This window comes from Eulemur rufifrons, chromosome 7 (assembly GCF_041146395.1).
Source record: "Eulemur rufifrons isolate Redbay chromosome 7, OSU_ERuf_1, whole genome shotgun sequence".
Classification (NCBI taxonomy): Eukaryota; Metazoa; Chordata; class Mammalia; order Primates; family Lemuridae; genus Eulemur; species Eulemur rufifrons.
Window position 1 is genome coordinate 190498134 of NC_090989.1, and position 17652 is coordinate 190515785.

General features: G+C 40.9%; 1 protein-coding gene and 1 non-coding gene across 2 annotated transcripts in view; one reads left to right on the forward strand and one right to left on the reverse strand.

The window, feature by feature from the left end:
• Positions 1-6835, reverse strand: part of UIMC1 (ubiquitin interaction motif containing 1) — a 109236-nt gene extending 102401 nt beyond the window's left edge. The window contains exons 1-2 of the mRNA XM_069476161.1: positions 6748-6835; positions 2870-3024 (exon numbers count right to left, since the gene is read on the reverse strand). Of these exons, the coding sequence (XP_069332262.1) occupies positions 2870-3016 (147 nt within the window). The 5' untranslated portion in view covers positions 3017-3024; positions 6748-6835. The remainder of the gene's footprint in view (positions 1-2869; positions 3025-6747) is intronic.
• Positions 6836-8994: 2159 nt separating this feature from the next.
• LOC138389009 (small nucleolar RNA SNORA49) lies at positions 8995-9127 on the forward strand. The gene has a single exon (XR_011234453.1). It is a non-coding gene; the product is annotated as a small nucleolar RNA SNORA49 (small nucleolar RNA).
• Positions 9128-17652: the final 8525 nt, after the last annotated feature.

The following is a 17652-nucleotide window of genomic DNA, read 5'->3' on the forward strand; positions in this document are numbered from 1 at the left end:
TGATTTCTCAGCCTCCCTGATCACATGAGCCAATTCCCCAAATAAATCCCCTCTCGTATATCCTACTGGTTCTCTCCCTTTGAAGGACCCTAATACAGATATTACATGAGAAAAGCACAACAGTTTGTGTAGCATTCCTTTCCAGTAAAAATCTTTACTGATGGTATATGCATAAAGATTTTTTCCCTAGAAGGACACAGAAGAAATTATTGTCTTTAGAAGATACCAAGAAACAAAAAAGAAATGATTGCCTACCATCACCTCTCATCAACTGTACACTGCACTGTACATTTTCCTTTCATACCTTTTTACACTGTTTTGTTTGGGTTTGTGTTTTTCTTAAACCTATATGTACATAACTTTTTAAACTTTCATAACTTTTAAAATGTGTATGTATATAACATTTTTATTTTTGTTAATATTAAGATAGATTATTCAGGCCGGGCGCGGTGGCTCACGCCTGTAATCCTAGCACTCTGGGAGGCCGAGGTGGGCGGATCGTTTGAGCTCAGGAGTTCAAGACCAGCCTGAGCAAGAGCGAGACCCCATCTCTACTAAAAATAGAAAGAAATTATATGGACAGCTAAAAATATATATAGAAAAAATTAGCCGAGCATGGTGGTGCATGCCTGTAGTCCCAGCTACTCGGGAGGCTGAGACAGGAGGATCGCTTGAGCTCAGGAGTTTGAGGTTGCTGTGAGCTAGGCTGACGCCACGGCACTCACTCTAGCCTGGGCAACAGAGTGAGACTCTGTCTCAAAAAAAAAAAAAAGATAGATTATTCAAGTGGTAGAATTGCTTTCTTCTTTATACTTTTATACCTTAAATAGACAAAAATCCTAATTAAAAACTGGACTACGAGAAATTTTTTTTAAAATTAATAAAGATATTTAAAAAGTTCAATCTTGCTGATTATTAAAAACATAATTTTTTATTATCAAATATGGAAAAAAAATCCAAAAAAGTGGAAGTAGCCTTGGCAAGGATACAATAAAACTACTATACTGCTGAAAAGAACATAAAAAAAGCGAGGCATGGTAGCTCACGGCTGTAATCCCAGCACTTTGGGAGGCCAAGGTGGGAGGATCACTAGAGGCCAGGAGTTCCACACCAGCCTGAGCAACATGACAAGACCCTGTCTCTACAAAAGATTAAGAAATCAGGCCAGGCGCAGTGGCTCACGCCTGTAATCCTAGCACTCTGGGAGGCCGAGGCAGGCGGATCGTTTGAGCTCCGGGGTTCGAGACCAGCCTGAGCAAGAGCAAGACCCCATCTCTACTAAAAATACAAAGAAATTATATGGACAGCTAAAAATATATATAGAAAAAATTAGCCAGGCATGGTGGCACATGCCTGTAGTCTCAGCTACTAGGGAGGCTAAGGCAGGAGGATTGCTCGAGCCCAGGAGTTTGAGGTTGCTGTGAGCTAGGCTGACGCCACAGCACTCTAGCCCGGGCAACAGAGCGAGACCCTGTCTCTTTAAAAAAAAAATTTTTTTTATATATATACAAAAATAAAAATGAGACTATATAGTCAAAGTTCCTACAGAGTATACCATTTTAAAATTCTAAACTAATCCTACAGAGATTATGGAGCCAAAGATTTTTAAGCAAATAAGTACAAAGATCTAAATTCTGAATTCTTAAGAGAAAGGTACACTAAGTTAAATCAAACAAAGGAAAAACTGAAGGCAGAGAAGCCAGTTCAGAGTCTGCAGTAAGAACCCAAATAAGAGATAATCAGGAAAAGAAATGAAAATGGAAATGGAAGGACAGATCTGGGTATGGTTTAAGAGGTAAAAATTAAAGCATGTGATGACCAATCAGGTGTAAAAAATGAGAAGAAGAAAGAGGCCAAGATAATTCTGAGCTTTCTAGCTTGTGGCAAATGAGTGGTTCTACCATTAAATGAAATAGAAGACACAGGAGAAAGAAATCTGGAGGAAAAAACAATGACTTTGTTCACTGCCTATTAGATGTGATCTTAGGCAGGTAGAAAACTACAATAAGCAAATGGAAACGGGGAACAAAGGAAAGAGGTTAAAATCTAGAAAAGCTCTAATAAAGCTTTCCACAATGATGGAAATTTTCTATAGCTGTGATAATACAATAGATACTAACCTCACACGGCTTTGATCACTTGAAATTGACTAGCACAACAGAGGAACTGATTTTTTTTTTTTTTTTTGAGATGGGATCTTGCTCTGTCACCCAGGCTAGAGTGCAGCAGCACAATCATAGCTTACTGAAGCCTCAAACTCCTAAGCTCAAGCGATCCTCCTGCCTCAGCCTGCAGGGCAACTGGGACTACAGGCATATGCCACAGTGCCCAGCTAATTTTTTTTTAATTTTTTTAGGGACAGGTCTCTCTATGTTGCCCAGGCTCATCTCGAACCCCTGGCCTGAAACAATCCTTCCACCTCTGCCTCCCAAGTCGCATGAGCCACTGAGCCCAGTTCCTGATTTTTAATTTTAATTAACTTTAACTTAAATTTTAACTTAAATAGTTACAGGTGGCTCAGTGATACTATATCTGGAACATATCTAGAGACTTAAGAACATTCACATTTTCTTTCTCTCACTTTCCAGACACATAAAAATTAAGATTTACAATTGATTTAGATTATTCAAATAGTTCTAAAATATCACTTTGGCTTACTACATTACAAAAAAACTAAAGGCCTATGAGCCACCCTCAACCAAACAGCATGATTACTTTAAGTAATTCTTACTTCCATTTACAAATCAAAACAAAGCTGAGTAAAAATTGCATGGTCTTGGTGAGCTGGCATTAAGGTACAGTCATAAAACCACTCATGAGTAAAGAGGCCTCGTTTGACACCTAGAATTCCACTTTTCAGAACACTGACCTCTCCATCACTATCAGATATCACAATGAATGCATCCTCAAGTCTACGCTTCCTCTTCACACTGACAGAACTGGTAGTTTCGGTATCCTTCTTCTCCAGGTTCTGAGATTCAGAGGCTTCTTTAACTTTTTTCTTTCTCCGTGGCATCCTTTTGTCTGAAATACAAGGACAAATAATTTATTCAAAGTGTAAGTTTTCTGGAAGCTATTCAATTTGATTATGTAAAAGAAAAAGTGACTGGGTCATGAGGACAGAGCCCTTGTACATGGGAAGACAATAACAACTGTTGGTGACGAGATGGAGAAACTGGAGACTCTAGTACACTGCTGGTGAGTATATAAAACAATGGTGCTGCTTTGGGAAGTCTAGTAATTCCTCAAAAGGTTAAAATTGCAGACACTATACAATTCAGCAATTCTACTCTTGTGTATTTATTTTCCAAAAGAGATGAAAACATATGTCTATAGAAAAACTTGTACACAACTATTGACAGAAACATTATTCATAAGAACCCAAAATGGAAACAATCCAAATGTCCATCAACTGACAAGTAGTAGATAAATAAAATGTGGTATATTCATACAATGCAACTGTGATTCGACAATAAAAAGGAATGAAGTACTGATACATGGCAACGATATGCATAAAGCTTGAAAAAATCATGCTAAGTGAAAGAAGCCAGTCCCAAAGGATCACATTTGTTTGATTCCATTTATAAGAAATATCCAAATTGGTAAATCAATAGAGACAGAAAGTCTCTATTAGTGATTGTTTAGGGCTGAAAGGGACTGGGGAGATTGGATAGTGATGGCTAAGGGGTATGGAGTTTCTCTTTGGAGTGATGAAACTATTCTAAAATTGTGGTGATAGCTACACACCTCTGTGAATATACTAAAAGACATCAAGTTGTACACTATAAGTGGGTGAATTGTATGGTATGTGAATTATATCTCAATAAAGCTGTTTTAAAAAATTAACCTCTAGTAATCCAAGTCAGAACACTGGATACCTCTGGGGGGTACTGACTGGGAAGGGAACAGTGAGCCTTCTGGGTGCTGGAAAGGTTCTTTATCTTGATTTGGGTGGTAGTTACCCGGATGTACACATTGTGCTGTAGAGTTAACATTGGTTCACTTCAGGGTGGGCACAGTGGCTCACACCTGTAATCCTAGCACTCTGGGAGACCAAGGTGGGAGGATCACTTGAGCTTAGGAGTTCGAAACCAGCCTGACCAAGAGCGAGACCCAACCTCTACTAAAAACAGAAAAAATTAGCCAGGCATGGTGGCATGCCCTTGTAGTCCCAGCTACTCAGGAGGCTGAGGCAAGAGGACTGCTTAAGAACAGGAGTCTGAGGTTGCTGTGAGCAAGGTTAACGCCACAGCACTCTAGCCCAGGCGACAGAGGAAGACCCTATGTCAAAAAAGAAGAGATTAGTTCACTTCACTGTACATAATTAACACATTATGAAGAAAAAGTTTTTAAAAAATAATATTTGATGAGTATTTCAATTAATATTAAGAAGCCCGAAAAGCATATATAATTATTATGAGTAGTTCAGAAAAGTAACTTGCCCAAAGCAGGCACTTGTACTTTTGTCTCCTGACTCCAAAACCTGATTCCAATGTTCCATAACTTATCTTTATATCTCCTCTAACTAGAACTTCTGCTTGATACATGGTATGCACATATAAGTATTTGCTGAATGAAGGAGGAACATAAAGTATATATTTAAATTATTAAATGTTATATATGCATTTAATGCACAGGATAAAATTAAAGGTACAGAAGGATATAGCTGAATAAAGTTATATGGAGGATACAAAATTTAAAATGATGCTTAAATCTAAAAGAATAGCATGAGTAGAACTTGAAAGTAAAAATTAGTATGGGGGAAGACTAGAGGAATCATAATACCCTAGGAAAACATCTTGTATGGATTAGTTTCCATCTTATTAAATGTTTCCTGAACCATATATTTAAACCAATATGCTCAAACATGATAGCAAGGGAAGCCATACCACCAAATACATGAAATTTCTGAAAGGCATATAAATAAATAAAAACCCTTCACCCTAGCACAGGACCACTGCAGGCTCAATGTGTGTTTTCAAAGAACCATAGCAGATAAGGGATCAATAAGCAGCATTAGGTAGTGGCACCCCACAGATACAAATTCCAAAATTCCAGTGCTTCATGAGATTTAGTTACACTCAATTACCACTTCCAGAGGTAGCATTTTTGGTGGTGTCCTTGAAAATCCCCAATTTGGGATATTTGTCATTTTCTTTCAGCACATCCATCATCTTGATCTATTTGAAGAACAATCGCTGACAAGATTAATTTAAAATCTTGACATTCTAGGTACCAAACTTGTCAAAATTGCTTTGAAAGCCTGGAGGCACAAGGGCCTTAAGAATCTTTTATGAATAGTTGACTCTCACCCCTAAATAAGTCAGTATTCAAGAAATTTGGTACCAAGTTCTTTCCTTATCAACTGATTAAAATGAACTTGTTTTTGTAATTGAAAAAAAAGGCAAATGCATACCTACACACACCGCTGATATTTTACTCAGCCAGAGTTTAGGACAAGTGTGTAACAACAGAATCCGAACACGCCTTGAGTAATATAAATACAGGTATCATTCATTGAGTGCTTGAACACTATTCTAAGTACCTTGCACACATTTTAAAGGTTATTCTTCGTAATAACTCCATGGGGTATATACACAAGAGGAAACTTAGTCAAACAGTTATGCTGGTAAATGACCATGCTGAAAATTGATGCTCAATGCATCTGATTCCAAAAACACACTTTCTTTGATTCAACTACAAGGCACTGCCTCGTTTGACAGGAAAACAAAGACTATAAAGACAAGAAAATTTTTCACTTTTGGAGGGGTGTTACTTATATATCTCAGCATGATACAGTGACTAAATTAAAGAATACTGAAGTCAGACCGCCTGGATTCAAATCCAGCTCCACCACTGGTAAGATGTGCGCCCTCAATTCTCAGTTGCCTCATCTGCAAATAGAGGATAATAGTACCTATCTCCTCCTAAGGCTGTCGTGAGGATTAAATAAATGCGTATGTATAAAAGGCTTGAAACACTGCCAATCATAGGACACAGGAGAAACACAGCAGCTCTGTTGGAGGGTAAAGTGGGATATGATGACAAGGATTTCCAAGAAAAATCTTTGTTTCTGGGCAAAGATTAGTGAAAGCGAGGATCACTCCAAACAAAATAGTAAGCTGGTGGGCCGAGGGGCCCAGTCGTCCTTACTGAGGGAGGGGTCGGGGTTGGGGCGCCCCGCGGGGGAGGTGGCGGGGACCGAGCCTTCTCCGGGAAAACACAGCGTGAGGAAGACTAGACCACAGCCCCGTGGCAGTGAGCCAGCAGTGGCGACGAGAACGCCGGAGAGAATACAGGCCGCCCAGAAGGTGTGAGGGGGACGAGCCAGGCAACCGAAGGCGAAAACCCACCCTGACGTCCCGAGAAGCCCACCCCGGCGTCCGGGAAAGCCCACGTCGGCGTCCCGCGGAGCCCACCCGGCATACGGCGGGGCCCACCTTGGCGTCCCGAGGATCCCATCCCGGCGTCCGGGAAAGCCCACCTCGGCGTCCAGTGGGGCCCACCCCGGCGTCCGGGAAAGCCCACCTCAGGGCGGGAAATCCCACCTCGGCGTCCAGTGGGGCCCACCCCGGCGTCCGGGAAAGCCCACCCCGGCGTCCCGAGGAGCCCACCCGGCGTCCGGAGAGGCCTACATCGGCGTCGGGAGGTGAGCCTCTGGGTGAGCAGCGGGCCGCGGCCCCGCTGACGGAGGGAGAAGGCGGGCAGAGGGTGCGCAGGAGTGCGGCGGCGGCAGCAGGTACTCACCAGCCGGCGCGTGCCGCTCCGCCGAGCCCCTCCTCCAAGGCCCTGGGGTCGCGAGCGGCTGCCGAACGTCAGTAGTCGGGAACTGGCGGGCGACCGCGAGCTGGAGGCACCGTGACGAGCTGGAGGCACCGTGAGCGGCCGCGCTCTGGAAGGGCGCAGACGCGGCGTCCAGGGCGGAACCAATCCGCCCTGCGGGGGGCGCTGCCGGGACGTACCAAGTGCGCGAGGCGGGACCTGGCGGCCGGGTCGTGTCATTTGCTAGCACTTTGAGGGAAACCAAGGAGTGGCAACAGAGTCCTTAAACTCAGACATGGCAGGAGGAAGTGTGAAAATAAAACAGCCTCTTTTGAGGACAATTCGATGTGGTAAAATTTAAAATGTGTATTTTATGACCTAGTAATTTCACCTCTAGAAAAATACAGAAAGAAACTCCTACAGGTGTGCACAGGACATATTCAAGAAAGCCTGCTTCCTTGCGAAAAATATAAACAGAAGAAATGTCCAATAAGACCTGGATGGATAAAACATAAAATGTTTCTATTAATACAACACAATACTACAACAAATAAAATGATAAAGGAGTCCTATGTGCATCAACATTTGCTAGCTCATGAGTTATTGAAATAGCAACATGCCAAATATATATTGTAAAATGATTTAAATTTAAAAGTACATAGAACAGTACTATTTATAGAAAATATATGTGTCTAAAAGTATATGAAATGACTAGATAGATGGATACACACCATGGTAATGATAAGGGGGCAAGAGAGAGGGAGTAGGGGAAAAGGGAGTGGGGCAAACAGGACTTCAGACAGATGTAATGATTTCTAAAAAAAAAAAAAAAGCAAGAAAGAAAAAGAAAAGAAAAACCTGGAAGGCCCAGTTGGAAGCATCTCTTGAGGTCAGAAGTTCCAGACCAGCCTGAGCAACATAGTGAGACCTCATCTCTACACAAAAATTTAAAAATTGGCCAGGTATGGTGGCATGACCCTTTAGTCCTACCTACTAGGAAGGAGAAGGTGGGAGGATGGCTTGAGCCCTGGAGTTTCAGGCTGCAGTGAGCTATGATGACCCAGTGCACTCCAGCCTGGGTAACAGAGCAAGACCTTGTCTCTAAAAAAAGAAGAATGAATGAATGATATACTTATGTAAGCATATACAATCTTACACAAGTAATACCCTATGTTTTTGAAGGTAATAGATACATGTAAAAGCATTTCCATAGGCCTGGGAGGGTTCGGGGATACATAATAAGCACAAAATAGAAGATATTTTTAAAAAGGGAGCTAGAGGTTCAAAATTGGGAGTGGACAAAGGGAAACTTAATATATCCATAATGTTCTGATTTTATTTTTAGAACCACTACTGTGTAATTAAAAATGAACAAGCAGCTGGGCGCGGTGGCTCACTCCTGTAATCCTAGCACTCTGGGAGGCTGAAGCAGGTGGATCATTTGAGCTCAGGAGTTCAAAACCAGCCTGAGCAAGAGCGAGACCCCATCTCTACTAAAAACTAGAAAGAAATTAGCTGGACAACTAAAAATATGCAGAAAAATATTAGCCGGGCATGGTGGCGCATGCCTGTAGTCCCAGCTACTCGGGAGGCTGAAGCAGGAGGATTGCTTGAGCCCAGGAGTTTGAGGTTGCTGTGAGCTAGGCTGACACCACGGCATTCTAGCCAGGGTGACAGACTCAGCCAGGGTGATGGACTCTGCCAAAAAAAAAAAAAAAATGAATAAGCCAGGTGTGGTGGCATGAGCCTGTAATCCCAGCTACTCAGGAGGTTGAGGCAGGAGGATCATTTCAGTCCAGGAGACACTGTCTCTAAAGAAAGCCAAAACCAGGAGAGGCAATGTAGTAGTTTCCTGTGGCTACTGCAACAAATTTCCTCAAATTTAGTGGTTTAAAACAATACAGATTTATTCTCTTACAGTTCAGGAGGTCAAAAGTCTGAAATCTGTTTCACTGGGTTAAAGTTAACCCAGTGGCAGAGCTGCTTGTTCTGGAGGCTCTGAGAAGAAAATCCATTTCCTCATCTCTCTCATCTTCTGGTATCTACCTTCATTCCTTGGCTTGCGGCCCCTTCCTCCAGCTTCAAAGTTGAATAATCCAATTTCTGCTTACATCATTACATTGCCTTCTCTTTCTGACTGACTCCTCCCACATCCTTCTTATAAAGACTGCTGTAATTACATCCAGCCCACACAGGTAATCCAGGATAATCTCCCCATCTCAAAATCCTTAACTTCCTCAGCCTTACTCCAGGGGTTTTTGTGCCGTAAAGTGACCTGGCATTGCCTGAGGACAGACAAGAAAGCACACATCCCTCCCCAGCAAGACTCTGCTTTCTTTGGGGGCCTACAAATGGAGCTGACAGTCTGTGTAAGATGGAATCCTAGTTTTCTTTTTTGTAACTGATGGCTTGTGTTAATGAAGCATCGGGTAGAGACGTTGGTGAGCAGTGAGTGAGAGATGAGGCAGATGTTCAAAGGAGCCAGAATAAAAAGATAAAACTTTGGTGTAACTTTAACATGTATCTCATGTCACATAGAACAAAAATCAAACAGTTTTGTTATGGAATAATTTCCTATTGATAAATACTAGAATGTGTCAAAGTTTTCCTAACGTTTTTTAGGAACACTAACTTGAGTGTTTCGTGTCATCTCAGAAAAAAAGTCCTTAACTTAATCACATCTACAAAGTATCTTTTGCTATATGAGGTACTAATCACAGGTTCTGAGTATTAGGATGTGGACATCTTTGGGGGACCATTATTCTAACTACTCTTGCCCTTCCTGTAGTTCAGTTACATGAACCAATAAATTTCCTTTTTTTGCTTAAGCTATTTCAAGTTAGGTTTCTGTCACCTGCAACTGAAAGAGACCTGATTAAAAAATAAATCTTCCCCTTACAAAGGTAAGGAAGTTTCAAGAATTTTGTGTAATAGACAAAATACTTTTTGTAACTAAACTTTTACATCACCTGTTTTCTAAAATTATCAACATTCTGTCTTTTTTTGTATGGTCTTACCTGGCAACCCAAAAGCCCAAGAGACAAAAGCAGCAAACAGACAACTGACTTCATTCATGTCCTCCAACTTCCTGCAGCTAATCATACTATTTTCCAAAACATCAGGAAATGACTGAGGGTTCAATCTAGCTGGTCACAGTGGGACTCCCAGACTCCCGGTGCCCCGTCTGACTAGCCTAGTTACAGAGATTTTCTATATTCTGGTGACTGACATCCAAATCTGTGTCTCCTGCCCTCGTTCCTAGCCTCAGATGTGAATTGTCTATCTGGCTTTTCATCTACTTGTCCCACAGAAAGCTAAAACCCCACACATTCAAAACCAAATTCATTATCTTCTCTTTAAAATCTGTATGCATAATATATTCCTTATCTCTGTTAATGACATTACCATCCACTCTTTCCCCCAAGCTGTAAGCCTCCTTGACTGTCACCACAAAGCCCCTCTCCCTCCCCAGATTCAATGAGTCATGGAGTCCTACTGACTTCAAAACTGACTTCAGAAAGACTCTTAGAACCACCCCCTTCTTTGCCTTTGCCTTGGTTCAGGCCCCTACGACGTCATACCTGGATTACTACAACAGCTTGTACACCACCTCCAGAGCTATTTTTGTAAAATACTAACCTTTTCTGCATAAAATCCTTTCATAGCTCACCACTGCCCACTGAATAAACACAGCTCTCCCAAGGTGTGTATGTTCAACCTAACTTTCCAGGTTTAGCTCCTTCCCCTCCCCAGACTAGCCTCCTGCTGCAATTCCTTAACATCACACATCCTGACATACTGCCATTCGTTACAAAGAGTTTTGTTTTTTTTTTACAGTGGAAAGTTTTATTTATTTATTTATTTATTTTTTATTTCAGCTTATTATGGGGCCTTACACAGAGTTTTCTCATTGTATAGAATTAAATTTCTGTCCTTCTCCACATAGAGAATTCTTACTGATCCTCCAAAGCTTAGAACCAACATCTCCTCCTCTAACACAACTTTGAACCTCCATTGTAAGACATCTGGTTGCTTCTTCAGTCAGTGAATAATAAGTGAGGGCCAACTATGTGTTCTAATACAAGGTACTGAGGATACAGTAAACAAGACAGATCCAGACACTGTCAGTCTAGTGGGAAAGAAAAAATAATATACAAATAATTACAAGCCTGTTGAATGGCCATGAAAGTAAAGTACAGAAAACTATGAAATATAACCAGAGAATTTCGTCAGAGGCTATTAGGGAAGGCTTCCCTGAGGAAATACATTTAAGCTGAGAGCTCAAAGGTAAGTAGAAGCCTGGAGCCAAAAACCAGTGCTTTATCCATCTTCATCTACCCACTAATATTTATTGAGTGCCTACTGTGAGCCAGGTATTGTTTCAGATGCTTGGAATACATGAAACAAAAAGTCAAAATTCCCTTTCCTTCCTAGCGCTTATATTTCAGTGGTTACATTCCAGTTCCTTCATTCATTTACTCAACAAATATTTGCGCTTACTCAGTCAGGCACTGTGCTGAGTGATAAGAATAAAATATGACCTGGGCCTGGTGGCTCATGCCTATAATCCCAGTACTTTGGGAGGAAAAGGCAGGAGGATTCCCTGAGCCCAGAAGTTCAAGACCAGCGTGGGCAACATAGCAAGACCCCATCTCTACAAAAAAAAAAAAAAATTTTAATTAGGTTTTAATTTTTTAAAAATTAGGCGTGATGGTGCACACCTGTAGTCCCAGCTACTCGGGAGGCCAAGACAGAAGGATCCCTTGAGGCCAGGCATTCAAGATTGCAGTGAGCTATGATCACACCATTATACTCCAACCTGGGCAACACAGTGAGACCTGGTCTCTAAAAAAATTTAAAAATTTTAAAAAATTAACTGGGTGTGGTGGCATGCATCTGTAGTCCCAGCTACTCAGGAGGCTGAACCAGGAGGGACACTGGAGCCCAGGATTTTAAGGCTGCAGTAAGCCACTGCACTCCAGCCTTTGCATTCCAGCCTGGGCAACAGAATGAGACCCTATGTCTTAAAAAAAAAAAAAAAAAAGTGTGCTTTTTGGCACAAAGATATGTAAGCAGAATAGAAAGTCACAATAGAAAATCCAGCAACAAACCCACACATATATGGATATTTGATATATGTCAAAGTTGATACTTCAGTGCAGTGAGAAAATTATGATCTTTCCAATAATGCTGCAAATTCAAATTAATGTCCACATGGGAAAAAAGTAGATCTTTGTCCCTACTTATACCATACCCCCAAATCAATTCCAGATGGTTTTTAATCTGTGAAAAGTAAAACAAGAAATTTTTAGAACAAGACATAGGAGAATATGTTTAAAATGCTGGAGTAGGGGGGAGTGGACGGGGCCAGCCCTGGAAATAAAAAATTAAAAAAATAAAAATAAATAAAATAAAATAAAATGTTGGAGTAGGCAAAATATTTCTTAAACAGGACACAGAAAGCACTAGCCATATAATAAAAAGAAAAATGGGTTACATTAAGAACTTCTATTCATCAAATACATCATTAGAAGAGTGAAAAGGCGAGAAGTGCAGGGGGAAGGATATTTTTGTATATACATCCACAAAAGATTTCTATCCAGTGTCCTTTGGCTTGGAAGGAAGAAAAAGCCAGATAATCCAATAGAAAAATGTACAAAAAAGTAAAACAGGTCCTGCACAAAAGAGAATAACAAAAAGCCAAAAACAAACAAATGGAAAAAAAAAACAAAAAGAAACCCTGTGAAAGGGTAGTCAGCTGCCTTAGTCATTAGGGAAATTCGCTCAGGCTAGAGTGAGGGCCTTGGCGTCAGCCTAGCTCACAGCAACCTCAAACTCCTGGGCTCAAGCGATTCTCCTGCCTCAGCCTCCCGAGTAGCTGGGACTACAGCCTCGAACCACCACGTCAGGCTAATTTTTTCTATTTTAGTAGAGACGGCGTCTTGCTCTTGTTCAGGCTGGTCTCAAACTCCTGAGGTCAAGCAATCTTCCCGCCTCGGCCTCCCAGAGTGCTAGGATTATAGGAGTGAGCCACCACGCCCGGCCTTTGTTTTATTTATTTATTTTTTTTATTTTGGGACCACTGGTGTTTTATTTTTTAATAAAAGCTTTATTGATACAAATTTCACACACCACAAACCTCACTCGTTTAAGATGTGCTGTTCAGTGGTTTTTACTGTATTCACAGAGCTGTGCAACTACCACCACTGTCTAATTTCAGAACATTTTCGTCACCCCGGAAAGAAACCCTGTACTCAAGAACAGTCATCCCCAGCAACTGCTTATCTCCTGTCTCTATGGATTTGCCTATTCTGGGCAATACTTCATGGAAATAGAATTGTGTAATGTGTAACGTTTTGCCACTGGCTTTTTTTACTTAGCATAATGTTTGAAGGATAGTTTTGAGTGATACAGGGTTCTTGGTTTACAGTTTTGTTCTCTTTAACCACTGTGAATATGTCATTCCGCTGCCTATGGCCTTCACTGTTTGAGATGAGAAGTTAATTAAATCATTAACTGAATTATTCCACTGTGCATGATCGTTTTTCTTTCACTGCTTTCGAGATTTTCTGTCTTGGCTGGTCTGAAGGTAGTGAGTTATCGCACTTGATTGTTCAGGGTCGGTTACAGATTGAACTCCTTGTTCTACTCTCTCCCCACTTCTCACTACTGTGCTTGACTAGTCAAAAATAAAAATTAAAATTAAAATTATAAAAGATTTTCTGTCTTTCAAATGTTTGATTGTGATGTGTCTAGGTACAGATGTCTTCCTATTTATCCTACTTTGGGTTCCTTGAGATTTGGGGATGTGTAGAGCAATGTTTTTCACCAAATATGGAGAGTTTTCAGACATTATTCCTTCAAATATTTTTTACTGTCCCTTTCTCTCCCCTTCGTCCCTCTGAGGTTCTCCTTATACATATGTTGGTATGCTTGAAGTTTTCCCATGCTCTCTGAAGCTCTGTTCATTATTCTTCAATCTTTTTTGTCTTTGTTCTTCAGATTAAATATTTCTTTTCATCTATCTTCAAGTTCACTGATTCTTTCTTCTGCCATTTTGAATCTACTGTTGAGCTCCTCCAGTGAATTTTTTATTTCATTTATTATAATTTCAACTTGAGAATTTCTACTTGGTTCTGTCTTACACATATTCTAAATAGGAAACTTTTTAGTACTCAATCATCAGTGCCCTTACATTTGCTTTCTTCGTGCCTTTTTCAGTGGATAAGAATTTGAGCTCTTTGAGACCCTCAGCAATATGGAGTCACAAAATAGAAGTACCAATGCTAAGTGAACTTAATGGGGCTGTCTTTTTCGTTCATGTAGGCTACCCTGCCCATTAGGCTACACTGCCTAACCATTCTCACCCATGGATAGATCATATGCAGCCCCCCTTTCCTAGATCTTTTGTTATTTGCTACTTTCTAATTATAGCTTTATCTAGAAACCCACTGCCTCCCAATAAGCAGGGTCGTAAATAGGTTTCATCTGTCTCTAAGGATCACCTCCAGTCTATTGATGAATTTTTATACAGCTGAATAGTAGATTCTAAGGCTGTATCTAGGCCCAAGGAATAGCAATGTTCACCTTTAGCTGGAAGATAGGAGGTGGTTTAGTGGTCCTGGCCCTAAGTCATCATAAGGCAACTTAAGGCACCATAAGTCACCCAAAGACAACTGTAACGTGGATTGGAGTGTCATGATCATTTTGTCTTCCAGATACTACTTCCTGTAAATTTTTTTTAAGAAATGATGTCTTGCTCTGTTGCCCACATGGGTCTCAAACTCCTCCTGCTTCAGCCTCCCAGATAGTTGGGACTACAGGCGCCCATCACCATGCCCAGCTTTAGATCGTAGTATGTTCATTAGACATCCTAGGTGGGACACAGTGCAAGAACAAAAAAACAATCTACAAAAATATTTTAAACTTCTCTCAGCAGTTTTACTGTTTGTACTATTAATAATTCCAGGTATGGCATTTTAGACTATATCTGTATATTATAGGTTAAAGCAAAGAAATAAGTATGTTAATAATATCAGGAATCAAGATTTTCAATGAAAGAAAAAATGTATACAATTTTAAAAATCAAGGAAATTAAGTGAAACATCTTATTATTGAAACTGAATGGTAGGCTGGGCGCGGTGGCTCACGCCTATAATCCTAGCACTCTGGGAGGCCAAGGAGGGAGGATAGCTTCAGCTCAGGAGTTCGAGACCAGCCTGAGCAAGAGCGAGACCCCATCTCTACTAAAAAAAAAAAATATAGAAAGAAATTAGCTGGACAACTAAAAATATATATAGAAAAAATTAGCCCGGCATGGTGGTGCATGCCTATAGTCCAAGCTACTCAGGAGGCTGAGACAGGAGGATCGCTTGAGCCCAGGAGTTTGAGGTTGCTGTGAGCTAAGCTGATGCTAAGCACTCTAGCCCAGGCAGCAGAGTGAGACTCTGTCTCAAAAAAAAAAAATGAATGGTAAATGCTAATATGAAATAATTATTTGTAATGTGTATGTTTGAATTCTCTCTACCAAAATGGACTAGAAGCAATGTCTCCTTACTAACATATGGTTTTCTATCACCCAGATTGTGGTGTCTAATATTGTTCCTGATTAACAATGAACAGAACAGCACAGGTCTCCTCAGAGAAATGGCTGAATCAAGGTCTGGTTAGTGGCAATTACAAGATTAGCCTGGACCATCTTATTTGTGCTAGAAAACACCCACAAATCTTTGAAGCTTTGAAAGCTTCAAAGCTTCAAAGATTTGTGGGGTGATATAAAAGGGATAAAAGCAAAAACAAAACAAAATAAAACACTAGAATGAAAGATCAATCAGTGGCCAGAGTTGTGAAAATTTGACGCTCAAAAAGAATAATAATTCCTTCTCTCTTTGTCCTCTCCCACACCAACTCCTTTCCCCCTCCCCTTCCTGAACAATTCAGGCCCAAAGCAATTAGGAGATGCAAAACAAGATAGGCATCTGCACCTGGGATGGGAAGAGCTACAGTGCCCCAAAATGGAATGTTGGAACAAAAAGAATAAGGAGAGCATCCACTATCAGAGAGTTGCCAAGTGTGGGGAGTAGAACCCAAGTGGGGTAAACAGAACATCCCAGGAGAGCAGCACCCCATCACAGAGTAACATAGTCTAAGCAGGGTGATGCAGATATCCTTGCAGAGTGGCAGCCTGGTGTGGAATATCACAGCTTGAGCAGGGTGAGAAGGTTGTCTACAGAGAGCCACTCCAGACTGAGAAGCTAAAGCCTGATTGGGGTAAGGAAAGTTCCCCCAAGGAGGAGTAGCCCATTTTGGACTGTTAGAGCCCAATTAGAGTAAGAAGAAGTGATCTAGCATGGGGTATAATGGTACCTTACCTCTGTCCACCGACAGGGTCAAGGAGCAGCAATACACCAGTGATAATGAGCACACCTAGTCCCCAGACTGTGGCTTCTAAATACCATTCTCCACTAAAATTATCCAGGATTCTTTGGAGAAGTGGTTTAGTACAGGATTGGAGCACCTTGGTATGCCAAAAAGCAAGGAAATATACAGGAATGATGAGGAGCCTGTCAAAAGGACAAAGGAGTCAGCTCAAAGGGACTCCCACTGGCTAAATCTCGGACAAGTTAAGCATCAAAATAAATACTGATAGTAACTAATTAAAACCTCCTGAAGGCAGGACACAGTGGCTCACGCCTGTAATCCTAGCACTTTGGGAAGCTGAGGTGGGAGAATCACTAGAGGCCAGAAGTTTGAGACCAGCCTGAGCAAGAGCAAGACCCTATCTCTACAAAAAAATAAAATAAAAATAGAAAAATTAGCCAGGCGTGGCAGTGTGCACCTGAAGTCTCAGCTACTCAGGAGGCTGAGACAGGAGCATCACTTGAACCCAGGAGTTCGAGGTTGCAGTGAGCTATTAAATATGATCAGGCCACTGCATTCTAGCCTGCGAGACAGAAGATCTTGTCTCAAAAAAAAAAAAAAAATTGTGAATAAAATAGGAAACCATGAACCCATATGTATACAAATGAATAAATGGAAAGTTTATTGAGAAATCAGATATTTATTTACATGGCTCCAAAGTAATTCCCCATAATATACTTATTCAATACAATTAATACACTTATTGATTATAAATTAAAAGAGTAATTGTGTAGTTGATAGGCCTGGGTGACACAACCTTAATCAGGCAGTCAAGGTAAAGATCATCAGCAATGAGACATATTGAGGTTGTATACTACTTGATAGGACTCAATGAGAAGACCATTACTTCTCTAATATTTCTACCAAAGATGCATAACCTGAGGAAATGCCAAACAATCTGAAGGACACTCTACAAAATAATTAGCCTATAATCTTCAAAAGTGTCAGGTTCATGAAAAATAAGGAAAATCTGAGAAAATATTTCAGAAGGAAGGAAACTAAAGAGACATGACAGCTAAAAACAACACATATTTACACACTGGATCCTTTTGCTATTATGGAGACATTTGACAAAATTTCTATTAATAATATCCTGATTCTGATGGTTATACTTTGGTTATTTAGGAGAATGTCCCTTTTTTGTATGAAATACCCACTAAAGTTGTGAGGATGATGGGATGTTAAGTCAGTAACTACTCTCAATCATTCCAGAAAGGAAGACACTCTGGGAGGCTGAAGCGGGAGGATAGCTCAAGGTCAGGAGTTCGAGACCAGCCTGAGCAAGAGTGAGACCCCCGTCTCTACTAAAAATAGAAAGAAATTAACTGGACAACTAAATATATATATAAAAATTAGCCAGGCATGGTGGTGCATGCCTGTAGTCCCAGCTGCTTGGGAGGCTGAGGCAGAAGGATCGCTTGAGCCCAGGAGTTTGAGGTTGCTGTGAGCTAGGCTGACGCCATGGCACTC